The sequence below is a fragment of the Cetorhinus maximus genome, chromosome 26, assembly GCF_964194155.1.
Source record: "Cetorhinus maximus chromosome 26, sCetMax3.hap1.1, whole genome shotgun sequence".
In the NCBI taxonomy this organism is placed as follows: Eukaryota; Metazoa; Chordata; class Chondrichthyes; order Lamniformes; family Cetorhinidae; genus Cetorhinus; species Cetorhinus maximus.
Genome location: NC_135904.1, coordinates 18137202 through 18160655, shown reverse-complemented (window position 1 = coordinate 18160655; position 23454 = coordinate 18137202). Strand labels below are relative to the sequence as shown.

General features: G+C 46.1%; 1 protein-coding gene across 1 annotated transcript in view; it reads left to right on the top strand.

The window, feature by feature from the left end:
* The window catches only part of LOC144668154 (WD repeat-containing protein 72-like), a 168211-nt gene that overhangs the window by 14460 nt on the left and 130297 nt on the right, over positions 1-23454 (top strand). The window contains exons 4-9 of the mRNA XM_078529908.1: positions 1907-2081; positions 2850-2926; positions 3030-3149; positions 12078-12259; positions 12900-13002; positions 23094-23235. Of these exons, the coding sequence (XP_078386034.1) occupies positions 1907-2081; positions 2850-2926; positions 3030-3149; positions 12078-12259; positions 12900-13002; positions 23094-23235 (799 nt within the window). The remainder of the gene's footprint in view (positions 1-1906; positions 2082-2849; positions 2927-3029; positions 3150-12077; positions 12260-12899; positions 13003-23093; positions 23236-23454) is intronic.

The window sequence follows — 23454 nt, the reverse complement described above, 5'->3', positions numbered from 1 at the left end:
GGCAGGGAGGGCCTCGAGGCCTGTCTGGAGCTTTGGTCCCCTCAAACCTGCCGCTGGGAGGTTACCTCCAGGCGCTAAACTGTCCCCTGCCTCCTGCGGGACATTGGAGGCCGACTGGAAAATCCCAATTGGCTGCCTTTAATTGGCCTTGTGGCCTATAATGAGCATGGATAGTCTACCCATCACAAACAGGCAGGTAGCCCTGCCACCCCACATCCCCCTACTTTCACCTCTATTTAAATGGCCCAGGGTGGGGGTGGAATGGAGCAGGAGGACTAGCACGCTGACTGATTTTAGCCCCCCTCCACCTCCGCTCCCAGCCCCAGCGGGGGCTAAAAATCAAGCCCCTGGTTGCACTAATTGCTTGTCATTTAAGGTAATCGTGTGAAATAGTTGTCTAGGAGCAGTACTGTTAATAGTCTATATATATACGAAAACTTGTTTAAAACCACCCAGTCCTGGATCACACAGAAGTTATTAGCAACCTTACATTGCGACAGTAAGTACGGGAGGAAAACAGCCAACAATGTAAAAGTAACGGGCATAATAGGCTTGTTAGCAAAATTGAAGCCCATGGGATGAAAGGAGCTGTAGCAGCATAGGCACAAAACTGACCTAAGCTGTGGTAAACAGAGTTATGGTGAATAGCTATTTTACAGACTGGAGGGCGATGTACAGTGGTGTTCCCCAGCATTAAGCACTAGGGCGACTGCTGCTTTTGATATACGTTACTGATTTGGAGATTCCAAGCACAGTTTTGAAATGTGCAGATGACATAAAACGTGAAAGGGTAGTGGACAGTGAGGATGATAGTGACAGGCTTCTAGAGGCCATAGACAGGCTAGTGGGACAGGCATACACATTGCCAATGAAATCCAGCGCAGAAAGGCCTGATGCTATTTTTTTTGTTGGAAGAATGTGGAGTGGCAACACAAGCTAAATACCCCCAATTGCATTAGGGGTACAAGAACAGAGAGACCTGGGGATGTTTGCACACAGGCCTTTGGAGGTGGCAGGCCTGGTTAGCAAAGTATTTGGAATGCTAGGTTTTATAAATCGAGACATTGAGTAGAAAAAACAACAAGTTATGCTAAGCTTGTATTAAAAACTTATTTGGTCCCAGCTGGAGATTTGTGTCCAATTCTTGGCACTGCACATTTCGGCTTTGGAGAGCTTATATAAGAGGTTCACTAAGATGGGGCAGGATTGCATTCACATCGTTAGATTGAAGAAACCAGGATTGTTCTCCTTAAAGCACAAAAGGCTAAGAAGGTGTTTGATAGAGGTGTTTAAAATCATGAAGGGTTTAGATAGAGAAAATGAAGAGTCACTGTTTCCTCATAGCTGAAGGTTGCTAACTGGAGTGCACAGATTTAAGGCAATTGGCAAAGACCCAGAGGTGGCATGTGGGAATTTTCTTTAACAGGATTGTTTAGGATTTGGAATGTACTGCCTGATGGGGCGGTAAAAACAGATTCAGTAGTAACTTCGAAAGGGAATTGGATAAATTATTTGAAGGAGAAATTTTTTAAGAATAAGGGGCAAGGGCCGGGGGTGCGATATAGTGGATTGCTCTTCATAATAGCTGTAAAGACTCGATGGGCCGAATGGTCACTTTTGTGCTGTTTTATGATTCTCTAACTGAATCTTGATTGAACATCTGAGTATTCTGAAGTCATGCAGTGTGAGACCAGGGGGTCTTCTCACCAGTTTTAGTTCTTTTGGACATTTTGATAGTGCTGTTATGTGGCCCCATTGTAAAATATGTGAACGGAATATCAATAATCCACTTAAAATCTCAAGTAAACTAATATAGTTAACTTCATAGTATACAGGTAAATGATCTTTAATACTTGTGCCTGATATGGCTTATTAATAGAACCATTTTGATTTTATCCTTGTGTAGTACTATTACCGTTCCTTTCGGATGTCAGGTGATGGCTGGTTGCTTTGCTGTGGACAGTATCAGGATGTCTTGGTCATTGACGCACGTAGCCTGGAGCTTCTTCATGCTCTTGTTTCATCTACTACACCAGACTGGATCAGCTCCATGTGCATTGTCCATTCCCAAAGGATTCAAGGTAACAAGGAATTCAAAGTTAGGAGGGGTTTTTGAAAGAGTAACTAAGGAGACCCCTTCATGACCCCAATTCTCCGTCTCTGTAACCCTGGGCTCTTCTGCACCCGCTAAGTTCTTTCTGCTGCCGGAAGGTCAGTAACTGTAGGTCTAAACTAGAAGAAGAGCCAGAGAGGAGATGAGGAGAATTCCTTTTCAAAAGTGATTTGGTGTGCTCTGGAGTTCATTGCCTGGAAGGGTGGTGGGAGCAGATTCAATAGTTACCTTCCAAAGGCAATTGGAGTTATACTTGAAAAGAAAAGATTTGCAGAGTTATGGAGAAAGAGAAGGGGAATGGAATTAATTGGATAGCTCTTTCAAAGAGCTGGCACTGACACAATGGACTGAATGGCCTCCTTCTGTGATGTATGATTCTGTTATTCTACCTATTGTATTTTGGATGTGTACAATGGATTGATGACACAATGAAATAGCAGTGGTTTGTAACTGTCTAAACTTTATGTTAATTCTTTAAAAAACGGTCACTGAGCATTCAAGAGCAAAATGAAATTGGACAGAAAATGATCATTTTAACCATAAGCAATTTTCTGAACCTACATTTTAAAAGGATAGATTAATTGTGGGTCTGGTTCGATGTGTTTTCATTTGAAGACCAGAAACAAACTTTATGATATTTTATACTTAAGGCCACTTTTAGACCTACATCTTTTTTTAAGTGCTAATGGTCGATATAATGCATTAAATATTTCTCTGTTGTGAATGTATTTTACAGAGGATTCATTGGTGGGCATATCAGTGACAGGAGACCTCAAGGTGTGGGATCTGTCTTCATCAGTTAATGGTGTACAGGTCAGCTTATCATAAGAAATGCCACCAAATTGTAAAAATTCAGCTTTCTATTGCGAGACAGACCCTTCATTGTCTGTTCTAATGTTCCTTTGATATCTTGCAGGCGAGGGAGAATGTTTTTGAAGCAGAATCCAAGTCTCTCCAGTGCTTTAATTGCCAAGCAGTCTGCTTTTGTACTTACACTGAACGCTTACTGTTAGTAGTTTGCTCAGATTGCTGGAAGGTACGTTTTGTGTCGTGATAAAATAATTTGGGGACATTGAGCTAAAAAAGCCAAAGGGTGGAATTTTCCGTGCCCGCTGGTGTTGGGCGTGTTTGGTGGCGTGAGCAGACAATACGGCGAGTAGGCCAAAAATCGATTACACGACGTTGTGAAACCAGTTTGCGATCGTCCGCTCAGCCCATCGATGGCGGGACCGTGTTTCCCGCTGTCAGGCGTCGGGAACCTCACTGTAATACGTTTGCATATCATTATAAGGCCAGCCCGCCCAAATCACCCCCTCCATGGTGGATCGTCCGTCACCCACGCCGACGTATTTCACAACAGCATATGTGAGGGGTGCGCTTGGTGGTCTGCACTTAGAGGGGAACTCGGAGGTGGGTGCACAGTAACTTTGCGCAGTGCTTGCCCTGGTTGCCTGTTGGACTTCAAGATTGAGGCGTGATTGGGGGAGGGGGATGGTGTGGGTGGCAAGGGCATGACCTGTGGTTGAGGCAAACTGGGGGTTAGGGGGGCAAAGGCTGCCCTGCGCTTGAGGCAATTTGGGGGTGGGGGCAAGGGATGCCCTGCGGTTAAAGGTAATGCACAAGCATATGCGGGGTGGGGGGGGAGGAAAGCAGCCACGCATTAGGGAAACCTTGCATAAAGTGACCATTCCTCTGCAGCTGAAACAGTTCAGATGGAGTTGGGCCTCTATCTTATCTGCCCACTCCAGCAACACAGAAGCATCAAAGAGCCACCAAGTGCTCCAGAGCTTTTCACCCCACGGGCCCAGACTGCAAAGTAAAGAGCATTTTAGTGGACTGGAGAACAGTTGGACGACTGGGCAAGTTGTACAGTCTCCTTTTAAAAGCTGGCCATGAAGCAGTCACTGGTGGAGGTGCTCACAGCTCCTCGCAATGTCATCATCCCGGTTTGGACCAGTGTCCCCGGGGTTCAGGCTAACAATGCAGCTTTGCAGAGCGGGTTAGGAGAATGCCTGAGCTGAGAGCACAACATGCAGTCCAATGGGCAAAGCTGCCGCCAATCAGTCAGGTGGAGTGTTGCAGATGTGTTGGCGTTTCGGGCAGCCACGCAGCGCGCTAAACTCTGACCATCCAAGTGGTGGCCAGCACTCTCTGGGATACGTTAAGGGGCCTTAAGAGAGAGGTTCTTAGTACACCTAATCCACATGTCCCTCTCTATCTTCCTGTAGGAGGAGTACATCAGGAGCATGGAGTCTGGTGACCTACCTGTATGGCTCGAGTGCAGATGTTAGAGAAGAGAGCCACTGAGGCTCCTGGCTGTGCAGAGGGGGGAGCAGCACCCTCAGGAAGAAGGGGCAGCTGTAGCTTCCGCACACCCACCGAAGAGCCACAATGAGCAATCTTTGGTTGGTGCCTAGCTGGACCCAGGGCCTATTGACGCCGCCTTTTGTTCCTGCAGATGACCGAGAACCAGTGTCACTGAAAAGTGCACATGTCTAGGGAACTGGTCAGTCACATCTGTCACTTGCTGCAGGATTTGGCACCAAGGGGACATGGAGGGCATCCACTGCCAGTGGCTGTGAAAGTGACCACTGTGCTCGATTTTTACACCAGTGGCTCCTTTCAGGGCTCCACAGGTGACCCCTGTGGGATATCACAAGCCTCCACCCACAAATGCATCCATGAAGTCATGGATGCCATCTCCACGAGGGCACACAACTTCATGCATTTCACCTTGGACCAGGAGAGCCGGGATGCAAGAGCGATTGGATTTGCCCAGATCTCGGGCATCCCACAGGTGCAGGGTGCGATTAACTGCAGTGATGTGGTGCTCAGAACTCTGTCGCAACAAGGGGTCAACTATTTGGACCGCAAGGGCATCCATTTTCTGAATGTGCAGCTGGTGTGCGACCACCACAAACACATCCTGCAGGTTTGCGCATGGTGCCCAGAGACCGTCCACGACTCCTACATCCTTAAGCAGGTCTCAGATCCCTGACATCTTCCAGGGTCCACAGAGGCTGCAGGGTTGGCTCCTCGGGGACAAGGGCTACCCGCAGAGGACGGGGCTGATGACACCCGTGCAGCGGCCTCAGACTGCAGCAGAGAGAAGGTACAATGAGACTACTGCTGCAACTTGCACCTTGGTGGAGCAAACCATCGGGATGCAGAAACTGTGGTTCCAGTGCCTGGAGTGGTCTGGTGAAGACCTGAAATATAGTACACAGAGGGTATCACTGTTATGACCCAGCAGTTTGGTAAAGGCTGAATTATTTAAAAATCCCTGAGGGAAACTTTAAACAACTGTCATAACCTAAATTTTATTTTTGTATGTTTGAGATGGAACTCTAAATTCAGGAATCAGACCACCAGTTCTCAAGAGGTTTTATATTAAGCTAAATGAAACATTTTATTAATTTACACAAGTTAAATATATGAACATGGCTACAAATTACTATGATCATAACTTTTAACAAATTCCCAAACTAATCTCCATTAAGGCAACAGCAACCCATAGACTGAACCAGACACCAGGCAAAGCATTTTCACCTTACAAATTCAAAATGAGATCCCGTTCACTTTGCTTCCTTGCAGGCTTACAGGCTTTGATCTTCCATTGCCTCTGCTCTGCACACACAAAAACAGCTAAAGTTATACCTAGCACAGCTCATTGAATGTCCTCTGCAGGGCCAAGACCTGGATGGCCCCAGCCTGCATTTGGGGTCCTCCTACGTGGCAGTGGCACCCTCCTCGGCCTGTGGAGCTGGAGTTGCTGGGGTGACAGGAAGAGGGGATTTGAATGGGCTGGACATTCCCTGTATCACCTGGATGGATGGCCCGGTGGGGTTGGGGGGTACACCTGCTGACCCTCCTCCCTATGGGTGCCCGGTGGCCCATGGCTGACTCCTGGAGGAGAAGGGGTAGTTGGAGTGAGATCGGCTGTCCTGCACCCTTGTTGCGTACACACTGTTGGAGGCCAATTATGGTGCTGCCGATGGAGTTCAGTCTGCGCAGCAGTGCAGGAGCGATGTCCTGGACCAAGATCTCCATGGTGGCCGCCATTCTACCAGTGTTGACCTCGGTGCATTGGCATGCCAACAATATCACCTCAGGCTGAAGGCGGACGATGACTCCATCGTGCCTTGCAATCTGAGGAGTGCAGCGGACATCCCTTCCTGATGTTCCCGGGCTTGCCTTTGCAGCTCCAGCAACTGAGACATGACCAATTCCAGAGGCTCATCATCTGACTCGGACTCAGCAAATTTCTGGCCTCCAGCCATCCTCCGAGTGCCGGACCTGGGAAGTCCCTGCCTCCGCCTGCTGTGGATCAAACAGTGCGATGTGCTCACCAGATTGTGATCCCGAGGCTATTCTAAAGCTAGGTCCCACCGAGGTGTGTGTCTCTGAGCTGGTGGTGGGTGTGGGTGAGCACTGTGATGGGACTTCAAGGAGGATGCTTTCAGATTCCTTGTCAAAGGTTTCTTCAGGGCTTGATTGGAGGCCCTGGGTTGTGGACTCCATTGGCTGTTTGGCAGATGTGTCTGCAAAAGCAAGGAGAGATAATTAGTGCACAGCAGTGGCCTGTGAAACAGGACACAACACTCACAGCATCGTTGTCTGATGGATGTTGCACTGCTGGATCCTCACTTGATAGAGCACCGCTGACCTCACCATCAGCACAGGACCGGTGCCGGTCATCGCCGGCCAGCTAGATGGCTCTGTTTTCAAAGTCTGTGAGGACCTATATTCCAGGCCTTCCTCCACCGGTTGGTGACCTCTCCCTCTTGTTGTGTGCCAGCTTGTCCTGCATGAATTGAGATGGAGAGGGTGTAAGCAGGATGCCTGACAGGCCAGATGATAAGTGTGCCTGACGTGTGTGGGTGGTAAGTAGTCCCATGGACAGGATGAGAACAATGAAGGTGTGTGTGAGAGAGTGAATGGTGATGTCCCTTGAACTGGCAGTGAGTGAGGGCCCTGTGGATGTGTGATGGGTTTGTGAATCTGTGAGTTGGGAGTGATGAGAAGAGTGACTTACCCTGGTGGAACGGGGGAGATCATTCATCCTCTTGTGACTCTGGGTGGCTGTCCTCTTTTGCAGGGCGTTGGCGCTGACCACCACTGCCACCACCTCCCAAGCCGGATTGGTGACGTTGCTGCCCATCCTGCATCCTGAGCGGGTGTGGGGGTGGTGGTGGTTGAGGACATCCCGGCGAGCCTCCATTGCATCCAAAAGGCACTCGAGGGATGCGTCATTGAACCTGGGGTCTTTTTGCCTTTCGGGGCCATGTCTTCTGTGCAGCAGTCCTGGGCTGGAAGCGCTGAGAGGAGTGGGCGTGGCTGCACTTTAAATATGGCGCCTTGCGTGATGAAGTGGCGAGGTGATGGTGTGATGGGCGAGTGAGAGCCTGCCTGCCATGGAAATGGCGTGTTTCCCAGAGATACATAATGAATGTGGCGGGTTTGGGATGATACGGTGTGACAAGCTGCCATTGGGGTCTCCGGCTAAAATGCTGTTTTACCTACCAGCTGCTGCACTTGGTGCAAATCTGGGACGATTCCACCCAAAAACTGTAATGAACAGGGACATTAATTTGGCTTCGCTGGTAACACTTTGGCCCTTTAGTCAGAAGGATATGGGCTCAAGCCCCATGCCAGAATTTGAGCCCATTATCTAGGCTGACATTTCGTCGCAGTACTCAGAGTGATGTATTAACAAAGTAACTGTACTTTGAATGACTTGTTCAAGTCCTTTTTGATCAGCAGTGCCAAAATCAGATTACCTGCCATTTGTATCTTGCTGTTTGTACCTGTGCTGTACACAAAATGGCTGCTACATTTTCTTATATAATGAGTGATTGTGCTTTAACTTGCTTTTTGTGACATACTGTGGAATGTTCTGAGACTTGATAAGGCGTGGCACGAATGTAAGTTCTTTCTCCTTAGATTTTAAGCAGCACTGAAAAATTGATACTGGGATAAATACTTAATTTGCCTGACAATTTAATTCATTTCTACATTTGTTCTGTTTAAAATAGGATTTCTTCCTTTAATTGTGAACTTTATCTGTCAACTTGCTATTTAACCAAATTGGTAAATCTGGTGGATATGGAAAGCAATTGTATCCATCCAAATTAAATTGTGTACATTAATGCCTTGGTTTTAAATTTATATTCAGGTTGAAATCCCTCTATGACCTCACTTCTCCACATCTTTGTAACCTACTCCGGCCCTGCAAGCCTCCAACAATATAAGAAAAAGGAGGAGGATTTGGACCTTTGAGCCTGCTCGCCATCCAATTAAGATCATGGCTGATCTGATCTTGGCCTCAGCTCCACTTTCCTGCTTGCTGCTCCCATAACCCTTGACTTCCTTCTAGATCAAAAATCTTTTTGTTGGGATGGTGTTGGTTGCAGAACGTGTCCGTTAAAGAAGTCTTCATAGTCTTCTGTGTGCTAACAGCAAGTCTTTATTAACTATTTGTAACCATATACAACTATCCAGCAAAGGGTACAGGCATGGTGCCATCTCCATCCTGGATCTCTGGCCTACACCACACTGACTAGGTCATTTGCCTTCTTACATCACCATATGGGCGGAACTGCACCCAGCCCCACATTAACCCAATATGTCCCAGAGCCTTCGACTACACTTTCTAATTCAGCCTTGAATATATTCAATGACTCGGTCTCCACTGCCCTCTGGGTTAGTGAATTGCACAGATTAATGACCCTTCGAGAGACCCATCTTAAATGGGAGACCACTTATTTTGAAACTGTGTCCCCTAGTTCTAAATTCCCCCATGAGGGGAAGCATCCTCTCAGCATCTACCCTGAGAGGTGAGAGGTGATCTCACTCAAACAGAAAATTCTTACAGGGCTCGACAGGGTGGATGCAGGAAAGATGTTTTCCTTGGCTGATAGCGGGGTGGGGTCTGGAGGGGACACAGCCTCAGAATAAGGGAAAAACCATTCAGGACTGAGGTGAGGAGGAATTTCTTCATTCAGAGGATGGTGAATCTTTGGAATTCTCTATCCTTGAGGGCTGTGTTGGTTCAGTTGTTGAGCATGTTGAGATGGCTAGATTTCTGCATGTTAAAAACATTAAGGGATACGGGGATAGTGCAGGAAAATGGTGTTAATGAAGAAGATTAGCCATGAATTTATTGAATTGCAGAGTGGGCTCGGAGGGCTCAATGGCCTACTCTTGCTCCTATTTCTTATGTTCAGAATGCCACCTCCGGCCTTAGCCCACTCCTTCCTGTTGTGCATGTTCTTGTCCTGCAGAAAGGCAGAAGGATGGATTGTCATCTCAGTGGGTGTATGAGCAGTTTAGGAGCATGCATGCCAATGGCAGCTGCTGAGGTCTCCCCAGTAAGTGATTAACCAGCACAATGTCCTGCAACTGTTAGTGCTTTGAGAGCATGAAGTGTCTGATACACATTCAGTGCACACGTCCCTTCTGCTGCTGAGTCCTCTAACCCAAACTCCTGTGTGACACCCCTGTGCACTCACACACTTACACTCCCTGATCTCTTTATGAGTGTCACTTTGCAGTGAGTAGGCTATATCGCTTACCCTGGCGGAGCACAGCAGATCATTCATCCCTTTCCTGCGCTGCTTGCTGGTGCTTTTGTGGACCCCATGGGTGCCAACCTCCGCCCAGTTGCCATGGTCAGACAGGAGGACACCCTGCTGTCATCCCTGGACACAGCATGTCCTGGGCTGGCCTGGAGGAGAACCTGCAGGGCGGCTTCACTGAACTGCAGGGTCACACATTGTCCTGCTCTGATATTCTGGTTGATGCACAATCCAGAGCTCCTGGCTTGCAGTGAGTGAATGGCTGTCCAGGTGCCATTTAAATAGAGTGCCTGGACCTTCAACCCTATAAGGTAATGGTGGGGACAGTGGCTTCCTGCCTGTCCCCACGGTGAGAATCAACAAACTCCTCACCGATGCATAGGTAATGAGCTGAAAAGAGCAAGATCTTGCGGCCCAATGGGAATCACTCTCACCTTCATGCCTGCCACTGAACTTAGGCTCCAGAACAGAAGAGTCTGGCCAATATATCTAAGTTTCTTTGTATCCTTCTAACAACTTACTTTGTATCGTCGGCCAATTTGGGTAAAATACAGTCTGTCCCTTCACCCAAGTCATTAATATAGATTGTAAATAGTTGAGGCCCCAGCACTGACTCCTGAGGCACCCCACTAATTATAGTTTGCCAACCTCAAAATGACCCATTTATCCTGGCTCTGTGTTTCCGGTGAGGTAATTTCCTATCTGTGCTAATATGTTACCCTCAAAACCATGTAATAACCGTTTACCTGGCACCACCTTATTGATTACCTTTTGGAGATCCAAATGCACTACGAGCGGAATTTTCTGTGCCGCTGGCATCGGGCATCATGGTGGCATGAGCGGACAATATGGCAGGAAGGTCAAAAATTGGTTTCACGACGCTGTGAAACCCGTTTGCAATCGTCCGCACTGCCTGTCAATGGCGGGCAGCGTTTCCCACCTCTGCACGTTGGGAACTTCATTGTAATACATCTGCATTTCATTATAAACCCAGCTCGCCAGGATCATCCCCCCACGCTGGATCACCCAGGCATCTCGACATGGTTGCAAGCCAACGTGTTCCACAACTGAACGTAAGCAACATGCACCTGGTGAGCTGCACTTTGCTCAGGACTTTGAGGTTTGCTTTCCCACCAGGCTTCAGGCAGCACTCGCGGTCATCAGCGCCAGGCTGCACCACATCACTTTTAGGGGGCTCATGGGCAGGTCTCTGCCTACCAGGCCAGCCGAAGATGGGGATGGCTTTTTAATGGCTGCAAGGCTAGGGCTTGCTTGGGGAAGGGGGAAGAAGTGGCCTCGGGCAAGGGAAGAGGCTTCAGGGCGAGGGCTGTACTGGGGAAGGAGGGTTATTCCAGGGTGTGTGTGGGAATATTGATATGTACAGGTGGCCTCAAGAGGTGAGGGCTGAGGAGGCAGTCTCCATAGCAGATGAGGCCAGATGGAGATGTGAGGGTGTGTGTGAGAGAGTAAGTGGTGATGTCTCTTGAGCTGGCAGTGAGTGAGATGCCAGCGAATGTGTGATGGGCATGTGAATGTGTGTATTTGGAGTGATGAGAGGGTCCCCTTACCCTGGTGGCATGGTAGCGATCATTCATCCTCTCTCTGCACTGGATGGCCAACCTCATCTGTGCAGCATTGGCACTGACCACCACTGCCACTGCATCCCAAGCCGGAGTCGTGATGCAGATGGCCCTCTTGTGGCCAGAGCGGGCATAGGGTATATAATGGCGGGCTCCAACATTGTGCAGAAGGACACGTCACTGAATCGGGGGGGCCGCAGTCTTGCCTTTCGGGACCACCTCTTCTATGCAGCAGTCCTGGGCTGGAAGAACTGAGAGATGGGCGCGCGGCTGCACTTTAAATATGGTGCCTGGCATGAGGAAGCGGCAGAGTGATAGCATGGCGGGTGAATTGGAGGCAACCTGGGAGTGTATAATTAATGATGTGGGACTGGGACGGGACAGCGTGAAAAGCCGCCAATGCAGCTGATGATTCTGCCCTACGTCCGGTGGCTTCACTTTATCCACACTGCTTCTTGCATCCCCAAAGAACTTTACATTGAGACAACTCTTGGCCTATTGTGCTTTCCCATGTCCTCTGTCCTGCTATGTCAGATGTGCCTTCAGCTGCCTAGGCCCAAACTCCAGAACTTCCCTCAAATCTCTCGTTCTCCTCCGTTCAGATGCTTCTTAAAATCTACCTCTTCGACCAAGGTTTTAGCCACCTGTCCTAATATTTGCTGCTTTTTAGCTCGCTGGCCGTGTTTGCCTGGTTACACTGGTGTGAAGTGTCTTGGGATGTTTTACTATATCATAAGTGCTATATAGATGCTGTTTTTATTTGTTTTTTTCTTGTAAGCGTCTTATTTTTTCATTGTTCTCCTGCAGGTATTTGATTATTGTGACTTTTCATTGCTGTGCTTTGTGAACAGCAGTAATGGCCACCACTGGGCCGGAGGGGAAGTGTTGGCTGCAAACAAAATAATCATCTGGACTGAGAATGGGCACAGCTACATTTACCAGCTGCCTGACAGGTGGGGTCAGATCGGGAAACCACGTGAAAAGTTCAGGTATGGCACAAGCGTTGGATGTTCCATTCACTTCACAACAAAAATCCCAGCGGGTCACCAATGTGAAAAGAGACCAGTGCAGACAAAGGCGCCTCAGAGTGGGACATTTGTCGGGAACTTGGCAGCTGTGCACGTTGTCTGACACAGTGGGAGTCTAAAGAACAAGAGTAATCGGGCAGAACTTGCTGCGGCAGTTGTGAAGAGGGACTTAATAAGTAAAGACAATTAATTTTATTAACATGAGAAATAACCCTTCTGATGCTGCATGAAAAATAATAGACATTCAGGAGGGCAAAACGGGTCATTTTAAAAAGTGCATCGTTTTGGAGTCCCTGAAAATTCGTTTTGTGGTATAGGTAGATATGTGGGGTTGGAAGCATGCTGTGTCATGTTGGTGACAAATGTGTTGACATATATTTCTGAACCCCCATTGTTTGCAATTTTGGTGGTAGCCCAATCATGTTTAAATTGTGGAGAAATGGATTTGAAACAGATTTGTTAATATTACAGATATTGTGTGTGATTTCAACTTGCTGGCCTTTCCCACATAAAAACTGCACATCTTTTTGGTTTTACTTAATGTTCAGCAGCAAATCCAGTTCTCAGTTGTTGACCAGTAAATTCTCCAATGTCTTTACAGCAGTCTATTCAAAGCTGGCATTTTTACTTCCCATGGACATTCATTAAGTGAAACTGTTTCACCTCGTCTGCTCTGCTATACATCAAACGATGCTAACGGGAAGGTAATGAGCATTTTTGCAGATAAAATTTAATGTTAAATGTACTGCAATTCTAAAGAGTTTAAAGACTGAAGCTAATTAAGACTGTTGCCAAGTTGCAGTTATTTTTATACCTACGTAGTTAGATAGGCTTTTTGGTCTTGAGCTACCTGGAGAAAGAATTCCTCAAGATACTTTTTGTAAAGGCAATGGGTGGAATTGCATATAAATACTTCTTAAATTCTGCCTTAAAATTACTATGTACAGAATCAGCATGCATTTATTTAAAATTCCAGTGTACTAGTCAAAGGTATTAACTCAGTTTAAAACAATTGCCAACTATTGATTATTAATATTACACAGCATAATTTACATAGAATAACATAATATTTACAGCTCAGAAACAGGCCATTAGGCCCAACTAGCTAGTGCTAGCATAAGCCTCCTCTCATCCTACTTTACCTAACCCTATTAGCATACCCTTCCACTTCTTTCTCCCTCATATACTTTTCTAGCCAGCTCTTAAATGCATCTATGCTATTTGCCGCTATCCTTCCATGTGTTGGCTAGTTCCACATTCTAACCACTCTCTAGGTAGAAGTTTTTTTTCCTGAATTCCCTATTGCATTTGATATTGACTATATTAGATTTATGTCTCCTAGTTTTGGACTCCCCCTAGATAGAATCATGCAACCATTATTAACTCTTATCTAACAGTTTAACTGTTAAATTGGCTCTTTGTTAATGTTTTCTATTCCTAGGGCATGCTCTGCTGATTGGAAGTTGGCATGTGAGGAACACCACTTTGCTGCATCAATGCAGAATCAGCAGTATAATTCTGATCTCCCAGCTCCAGCTGACTGAGCAGATATGGGCCTGGGCTTTCCTTGCAGGCTTCTGCACCCTGCCATTGGGTACAAATGGGGCTCCAAAGCCACTCATTGTGATCTTTTTTCCCCCCAATGCAAGCAATTAATGGTCTGAGGCCTAGTTTGCCTTCCAATTAACAATGGCAGGTGTGGTCTTTTTTTAAAAATTTGTTCATGGGATGTGGGCATTGCTGGCTTGGCCAGTGTTTATTGCCCATCCCTAACTGCCCTTGTTGAGAGAGCATTTAAGAGTCAACCGCATAGCTGTGGGTCTGGAGTCACATGTAGGCCAGGCCAGACCAGGTAAGGATGGCAGATTTTCTTCCCTAAAGGGGCATTAGTGAACCAGGTGGGTTTTAATGATAATGGCTTTGCAGCCATCACCAGACTTTTTAATTCCAGGTTTTTATTGAAGTCAAATTTCACCATCTGCTGTGGTGGGATTTGAACTGGGGCACCCGGACCATTATCCTGGGTCTCTGGAATACTCGCCCAATAGACAATACCACTGCGCCACCACCTCCCCAACAAAGCTGGAAGTCCAAACAGAGGCCTCCCAGCTTGAAAACAGCAGCTGGATATCATGGCAGGAAAGTGAGGGATGGGGTGATTCAAAATGTTGCTGCCCCCTCCAACATTTTAAAGTTTGAAATATAAAATGGTCTTTGCTGCCCGGCTACCACTGTGGTTGTGGGTGGAAGGGGTTGGGGGATGGTAGCTGGGAGAGCACCTCTACGGGGTTACCTGTGACTGCTGCTGCAACTGAGCAGGCAGGGAAGGCCTCTAAACCTTCCTGGAGCTCTCCACCCTTGGTCTGCTGCCAGGAGGTCATTGGCAGCTGTTGTGGTATAAGGGTCTGGCACGTAAAGGGTTAACACGGGGCTGAGTACAGCACCGCCCATGCAGTGATGTACACCTTGTCAGCGTAGTGTTGGACAGAGCCATGAAGTAAGTATTGAGACAGCTCCTAGCCTAGACCTTTTAGTGTACCTATGTATAGAGTCTCTGGTAGTTAATAAATACAGTAAACTCTCGCCATTCGTGGGGGTTCTGTTCCAGCGAGATCTCGCAAAGTGCGAAATTGCAAACGATGAACACAGTTTGTAATGGGACTGAATTAGATACGTTCCAACCATCTCCAAATTTCACATTTTTACCTTAATTGAGTCAATAAAAACTATTTTTTTGAGCCAATTAAAGACAATTTTACTGAAGAAATTGCTTGTCAATACAAGAAAACAAAAACAATGTCAAACTTTTCAATTATGGAATACAGTACCCTGTGGTACAGTTTACAAATCCAAGTACATGACTTTATAGCACAGGTACGTTGAAGACAATTTTATTGAAGAAATTTTTTTTCAACAGAAGAAAACAGGAACAATTTAAAACTTATCAGTTACAGAATACAGTACATACCTGTAGTTTAAATTACAAAACATTGGTACAGGTACTGTACATTACAGTACAGGTACCATACTCTACTTGAGAGTGGATGTAGATGGAGGGGGTGACGTGGCTGATGCATGTGTTGATGTGAATGAGAAGAACAATGTTATTGTTGACTGCTTCGCCTTTTGTGGGGAGCAATAGCTGTGTCAATCGCTCTACAAAAGGTGATGCTTCTTTCCTTGCTTGTATCATGGTTGGTTGCCTATTTTTTCAAATCTTCGGCTGACCTTATGAGATCTGCCATCATCTTGGTTATGAACTGAGCCTTTTTAGGCTCTTCTTCCAGCTCCTGTTCCTGTTTAGGCTCATTTAATCTCATCAGTCCAACCTTCCGTAGCGAGTTCCTCTTGATGAGATTGAAGCAACTCATCCACTTCAGCTGTGGTGATGTCTTCAAATCCCTCCCCTACAACTTATTGTGTCAAGTTAACAATCCTAGCCACTTCAGCGTCCACGTTGGGGAACCCTGTGAAATCATTCACAGCCTCGGACCAGACTATTTTCCAGCAGGCATTTATAGTTGAAGCTCTAACTTAATTCCATGAGTCCTTAATTGTGCCTACTGCTATGAGGATGTCGAATTCCTCCCAGCACTCACGGACAGTGGTTGAAGGGTCTGCTCCCAGAAGATGAAGGGTGCGGCCGAAACTGCGTCGGGTGTAGTAAGCCTTGAATAAGGCAATGACCCGCCGGTCCATTGGTTGGATAAGTGAGGTCGTATTTGAGGATAAAAACAAAATTTCAACATCTGGATGGTTCTCGGCGAGAGAGTGTGGATGCCCAGGTGCATTGTCGAGAATTAGTAGGACTTTGAAAGACAGGTTCTTTTCCCTCAGATAAGTGTGGACCTTTGGCAGAAAGCAATTGGCAAACCGGTCTTCAAATACGGCTGCCGTCACCCAGGCATTGTTGCTGGCCTTCCAAAAGACTGGCCGATGAGTTTTATTTTTCCCTTTTGAACGCTCGAGGGTTTTCTGACCTATAAACCAGCATTGGTTTACATTTTAAAGCCAGCCCCATCAGCACATAGCAGGAGTGTCAGCCTGTCCTTTGCTGTTTTTAAACTCAGGAGCTGTCTTTTCCTCTTTTGAAATGTAGGTCTTTTACTTGGCATCTTCCTCCAGAACAAGCCAGTTTTGTCTACGTTGACGACCGGCTCTGTCTGGTAGCCTCTCTCCTCAATGTATTTCAAGCAGCACCTTGCGAAACTCTCCTGTGGCTGCCTGGTCAGCAGAAGCAGCCTCCCCCACCAACTGGGCATTATGCAGCCCAAAACGCTTTTTAAGCGATCTAACCATCCTGTGCTGGCTGAGAATTCTTTGGAAGTAGGAGAGGCACCTTTTGCACCACCTTCATCGTCACCAGCACCACCCTCTTCACTGCCCTTTATGCTCTGGTACAATTCAAGGGCTTTGTTTCGAATGGCTGGACCATTAACTGGGGTCCTCCTTTGACACTGGTGCTCTATCCACACGTTGGTTAGATAGGTTCTTGATTGGTAAGGGGATCAAAGGTTACGGGGAGAAGGCGGGAGAATAGGGTTGAGAAACTTATCAGCCATGATTGAATGGCGGAGCAGACTCGAAGGGCCGAATGGCCTAATTTCTACTCCTATCTCTTAAGGTCTTATGGTCGGGTAACTTCTCCATTTCCTCTAAGTGTGGATCTCTCCTGCTTACCAAAGTTAACTTGGCAGTACGACTAGCAGAAAGACTAACACTGGCCCTTAATTTTTCTTCAGACTGCCTAATGTACCTGATTGTGGATTCATTCACAGAATATTTCCTGGCCAACATAGAAGCACTTGCACCATTTTGCAGTCTATCTAGGATTGTGATTTTTTTTTTGTTCAAGCGCCATCACCTTCCTGGGACGTTTTCTGCTTGGCTGTGACTCTCACATTTTTAGTAAAGTGCTTTCCTGTCTTGTAACTGGACTGCAAAATACTGCACTGCTGTAGAATTCTGTAAATCACAGCAACCCATGTGCACATGGAGACTGCACATGTGCAGTGAAGGGACTTTTGGAGTGTGCGCGTTCTTCGAGAACAAGAGAACAAACTTTTTTATGGAATTTTATAAGGTATGGTATGTTCTTTATTAACCTTGTGCATGTGTGCTGTTTAAATCGGGATTGTTACATTTTTAACCACAGATGAGTGAGGTTTTGGGAGTGCGGACTGTGATTTCATACACAAACAGATTCACGCGGGTAAACAAAATCGCGACTGGGGGGGGGTGCGTGAACAGTGGGAGTTTACTGTACTTGCGGTTGAACTACCTAAGACTAAGAATACCTTACAAGACTCCTCAAACTACACCAAACACCATACAACATGGTGGCAGCGCATGGAACAAGTCAAAACCTTGCAGAGACTGCAGAAGAAAATTAAAGTCCTGGAAAACTGAAGGAAAAACCAAAGAAGCATTCTTGACCTGAAGAAAAGCTCATGAAGCAAATACTCAGAAGGAAATTGTCGGAGTAAAGCTCCAAAGAAAGGCTTGTAAGCTGAAGGCAGAAATTAAATTCCTCACTGCAGCAGAAGACTCCATTGAATCCTGTGCAAGCCCATCTTCAATATCCAGAGTCATCAGACCTAGCAGGGGTGAGCTAAAAACTTAAAATTCCTGGACAACACAAGCCCTGTAAAAAGTTAAATACTGTAATGGTTAAAAATTGCCTTTTGAACCGCAGTCTGAGGAAACCCAATCCCCGAGTTGACACCCAAGCACATGGTGGCTGAGCTCACTTTGAACAAAGAAAAGAAATAAATTAAAAGTTAATCACAACTGAAGCTTAAAAAACCCAGCAAAAGCCGGTGTTTGATGTTTCCAAGGTCCAAGAGCAACGTGCAAAAGCAGGGAAGACTCTAACCAGTTGATCCAGGCAGCCATTGTTGAAAAAAATTCAAATGCTGAAATTGTGAATTCTATTATTGTGGAGCCTGCCAAAACCAGCAAGTGCAGGAAAACCCTTGGTGTAGATGCATACGGCAGCACCATCTTGGAGTTTCAGAAACCTCTTAAAGCTGAACCTGCAATTTAAAAGATTTAACCGTGGATCAGAAATCCACTCTCCCAGATCAATTTGGACTTATCCAAGGCCCAGATCAATTACAAAATTGATGACTCTGGTGAAAGAGATTCCTTAGATAAATGATTGCTTCAGGTCTTGATAAAAAGACAGAAGCTGAATAGGTTAACACACTACTTTATTCGGTAGGTTCAATAGCAGATGGCATAACTGGACAAAGAATCAACGAATCATCAGCAAATTTGATCATGTGAGCCAGTTTCTCCTACATGATAACAAATGGAGGGAGTGTGAGCAGAACACATCGTACTGCATGGAATGTTTGTATGGTGAGCGGAGACCTGGATGGGGTGAGGACACAAGCTCGAGACGATATGAGCCTAATGGAGGTGTGAGGGTTTGTGAGAGAGTTAGTGATGTTGTCCCTTGAGCTGTGAGATCCCTGTGGATGTGTGATGGGTTTGCGAGTATGTGAGTTGAGAGCGATGAGAAGAGTGACTTACCCTGGCAGAACGGACGAGACCATTCATTTTCTTGAGGCACTGAGTGGCTGTTCTCTTTTGCAGAGTATTGGTGTTGACTACCACTGCCACCGCCTCCCATGCTGGATCGGTGATGCTGCTGCCCATTCTGTGGCCAGAGCAGGGGTAGAGGACATCACAGCGAGCCTCCAAGGCATCCAAAAGGCGCTGGAGGGTTGCGTCACTAAACCGGGGGGCTGCGGTCTTTTTGCCTTTTGGGGCCATCCTGCCTTCTGTGCAGCAGTCCTGGGCTGGAAGCGCTGAGAGGTGTGCGTGTGTCTGCAATTTCAATATGGTGCCAGGCGCGATGAAGCGGCGAGGTGATAGCGTGGCAGGAGAATGAGAGCGCACCTGGCATCGAAACAGCATGTTTCCCAGGAATGCATAATTAACGTAGCGGGATTGGGATGATACGGTGTGAGAAACTGCCATTGCAGCTGGTGGGTAAAATGTATTTTCCCGCCCGCTACCAAACTTAGTGCAAGTCCGGGACGATTCTGCCCTATGAATGCAGAGACTTGAGGCAGGGAGATGGGGTAGTAATAATGATGTAATACATGGGGTAAACTGGGATAACTTGTAAATGCATTGGATAAAGACCTTGGTGGGGGAGGTGTAGTTTAAGGACCCGGCACATAAAGGGTTAATGTGAGCACAGTATCACTCTGTGATGTAAGGGAACACATTACCCACACCTAGGGTCAATGTAGTGTTGGTCAGAGCCGTGTGTAGAAGCAAGCATGGAGACAGCTCCTAGTTTGGACCTTTACTGTACTTATGTATATAGTTTCTAGTCGTTAATAAATACTTGTTGTTGAACTACCTAAGGCAACAAAGACCTACTAAACTACACCCAACACCTTACAACAGCTGTTATCTGTGGAGAATTTCAGTCAGCTTCCTTCAATTGGCCTTAAGTGGGTGTTAATTAGTTAAATTGGCTACTTGCTGTGGATGGGTGGGTAGCCCTGCCAACCTCCGCGAACCTGCCTCTGAGAAGCTGACCCGGGGGTGGGACGGAGCCCGGGAACTGATGCACTGGATGGCGGCACTAGTTTTAGTGCCTGTCTGCCTCTATTCTCAGTCCTGGTGGGGCCTCAAAATGAAGAGTGTGGATTTCCAACGAGTAACGACATTGCAATTGGTCCATGAAAGAGTTAACCGGTCACATTAAATACGCATGTGTTCTCAATTTCTTTTTACAGGTTAGAAATAAGAATACCTGAAGCATATAATTCTAGTCAGAAACATTTTGAATGATGATGAGCTACTACTTTACAGACAGAAAATATGCTCCCTTTTTTATTTACAAGTCTTTTTACAAAATTCTGCATGGGTTTAATTGTATGAGCAAGCATTTTATAAAGACATTTTTATGATTCGATGGGAATGGACTGTAGCCAAATGTAATAACAATTGTAATGTATATGACGCTGGAGAGCAAACGTAACAAAGGCAACACACTAATTGGAGGTTCAGATGACGTAAACCTTAAGTGCGCAGCTCAGTCAATTAAAACATCATCTGAACATTGATATAATTGCTTTCCCATGTTACATTACATGAGTTTAAATACATTTCAGTGTGGCATTAATCAGAAACATCAAATGCTGTAATGTTTTCATAAAAAGGATGAGAGGTTTTGCTTTCGATGTTGTGTATTCATCCCATGACCGTTGCTGCAATATTGGAACGTAGTTATATCGAGTTCTCTTTCTGTCTTGTGTTTAATGCTTTTATAAAATACCAGCCAGGGAATTTTTCATGGAGAAGGTGCTCCCATGCTTGTACAATAACATTTTCGCCATGATTTTGCCCCATCCCTTTTTTTTTAATAAAAGAGGCAGTAATTCCAACTTTTCAGATAAGAAGGAGTACGATGTCAGGCCTCCTGGCTAAAAAAGACCCATTCAAGCATACGTGACAGTTCTTTGCCCTCCTTTCATTATTTTGAGTAGAATTTGGCACCTTTCCCATCTAGAATACTGATTTTGGCATTCGGATGCAATTAAAAAGTCCGGAACACACTGAGCTTTGAATTTCAAGCTATTGGGAATGCTAACTCTGTAACCAGTCATTAGGAGGTACATGAGAGTAGCTTGACTGGACTTCACTTTTGACTTTATCTCCCTCCCTCAGGGCACTGTTGCCTTGAGGCACCTGGTAAAGATTAAAAACTCACCAGATGGGAGAATATCAAACATAAAACTGTGTCCTTGCCACCTCATGTCGCATTAACACCCTGTTTAAACTGGGCTGCCTTCCAGCTGTAAATCTTCTAGCGTAAGTGACTTTTAATGACTGCCATGTTGGGTTGTAATACAGTATGTCTGCTTATCGGTATATGACGTTCAGTATTGTTGGCTCAACTAGCTCATAAATTTAACTAATAGAAGCTCAAAGGAAGCAGTAATGTTTTACCTTTGTTGTATTCAATCAATATAAATGTGCATTCTTTACATGCTTTTCCCTGTTACGATGCTCTAATGATGCAAACATTTTACTGAAGTGGCTTCTCCTCATATTATGGGGGGAGTTTTATGTGGAGGCGGTGCAGTGCCTCAGGCTTAAAAGTCAGGAGCAAGCCCGCCTCTGGTTGGCTGGGTCACTGTGAGCCAATTTTACAGCTGTCAGGCCATTAATTAGCCCAGAAGAGGAGTCCCGCCCTCATCAAATGGTTGGCAACTCTCTAGCCACAGCAGCGCCATCGGGAGCAGTGGTCACTGCTGAGACTGCAGGTAGTCCCTAATGAAAGGAAGCCATGGAGTGGACCCCCGCATAAATCCAAGGTTTCACTGGGGGCAGGCTGGTAGGCCTTCGTGAGGGGGCAGGGGACCTGGTTCAGAAGGGCATGGGACGGGGGAGATGGGTGGTGTGGAAGGAGAGTACCTTGGTGGGGGGCCTCCATTGGGTGCCTGAACAGGAGGCATCCCCCTCTTCCCAAGCTGGCAACAGTGGCCTCACCATGTAGGACCAGGCACCCTCCACTGCTGTTAAAATACCAGCGACAGTGGGAAGACACCTTTAAGTTTTTTTTATTCTTTCACGGGATGTGGGTGTCACTGGCCAGCATTTGTTGCCCATCGTGAATTGCCCTTGAACTGAGTGGCTTGCTAGGCCATTTCAGAAGGCAGTTAAGAGTCAACCACATTGCTGTTGCTGTGGATATGGAGTCACATGTAGGGCCAGACGAGGTCAGGGTGACAGATTTCCTCCCCTAAAGGGCATTTGTGAATCAGGTGGCTTTCATGGTCACTGAGACTAGCTTTTCAATTCCAGATTTATTAATGAAATTTAACTTCCACCAGCTGCCATGGTTGGGATTTGAACCCATACCTCCAGAGAATTCGCCTGGGCTTCTGGATTGCTAATCCAGTGACATTACCCCTACGCCACCATCTCCCTGCCATTGATTGGCCATTGAAGGGCCTCAATTGGCCGACGATGAGCGAGCTGCACCTGAGGCTTCCCTCGCTGGAGCTAAGATGCCAGCGGCAGCAAGTAGGTGATGGAATTGGTGCCTGATTTTTATAAACCCCTCCTGCCTGCCAATCCACTCCTGGCGGGAGGGGCATTATAAATTCCACCCATGATATCAGTAGTCTAGAGCCAATTTGTAATAAAGTAATAGAATACTGAGACTAAAAAAAAACAATCCTTGTGGTATTTCTGACATGTTACATGGTCAGGGCATGAAAATCAGTCTTTAGACCATTGAGCTAAAATTGTTAACAAAGCAACCATATTGTGCTAGTTTTCAACGAATCAAAGAAGGTTTTTGTTTTGGCACATGGCTCCCAACTCCAAAATGAGCGGAGATGAGGAACAAACAGGTGAAGCAAAATATTTAAAACTCCTCTTTGAACAAAAGAAATCTAAAATTAGCAGACTAGGTGAGTTAAAATAATAAAAAGAAATGAAGGAGCAAGGTGAATTGAAATGTTTTCAAGTGGAATTTCTGTTCATTGCTTTATTTCTGAAACCTACGAAATGAGCTTTGCTCCAGTATTGATTCAGTAAGTACCTGAGGTGCCAAACAGGCAGAACAATGAGATTTACTAGGATCACTTTATTGCAAAACTCCATCTCGATATGAAATTGCAGACGAGGTTGAAATGGTTGATGCGTTTCCAAATTAGACAGTAAAGATCAGCTTTTAGGTTAAGACTTGAAGAAGGCAAATTCAGTATTGTGTAATGGAATTAAAAAGAATATTTTTCCAACATGCTATTTTCTTCAGTTCCTTCAGGCAATCCTGATTTTCATCAATGAGCGTAAGGAACCATTTCATAAGATTCTCTTCTGTGGTGAAGCATCAGGAACAATTTCCATGTGGCACATTCCTGATGTTCCAACAGCCAAGCGCGATGGTTCCCCTCAAGGTGAATTTTACCAGATCCTGATTTCCTAATTGGTTTTCTTTCACCTACTTAGGGGGGGAAAAAATCTGATTACAGACATGCCAGATCCAATAACAATTGTAATACCACCCTTTGGACAGGGACTGTAAAAATATACTTACATTTTCTGGTAATTGAGTGTTTTATCTCTGTGGTTGGGCGGTCTTGTGGCGCAGTGGTAATGTCCCAGCCTCTGGGTCA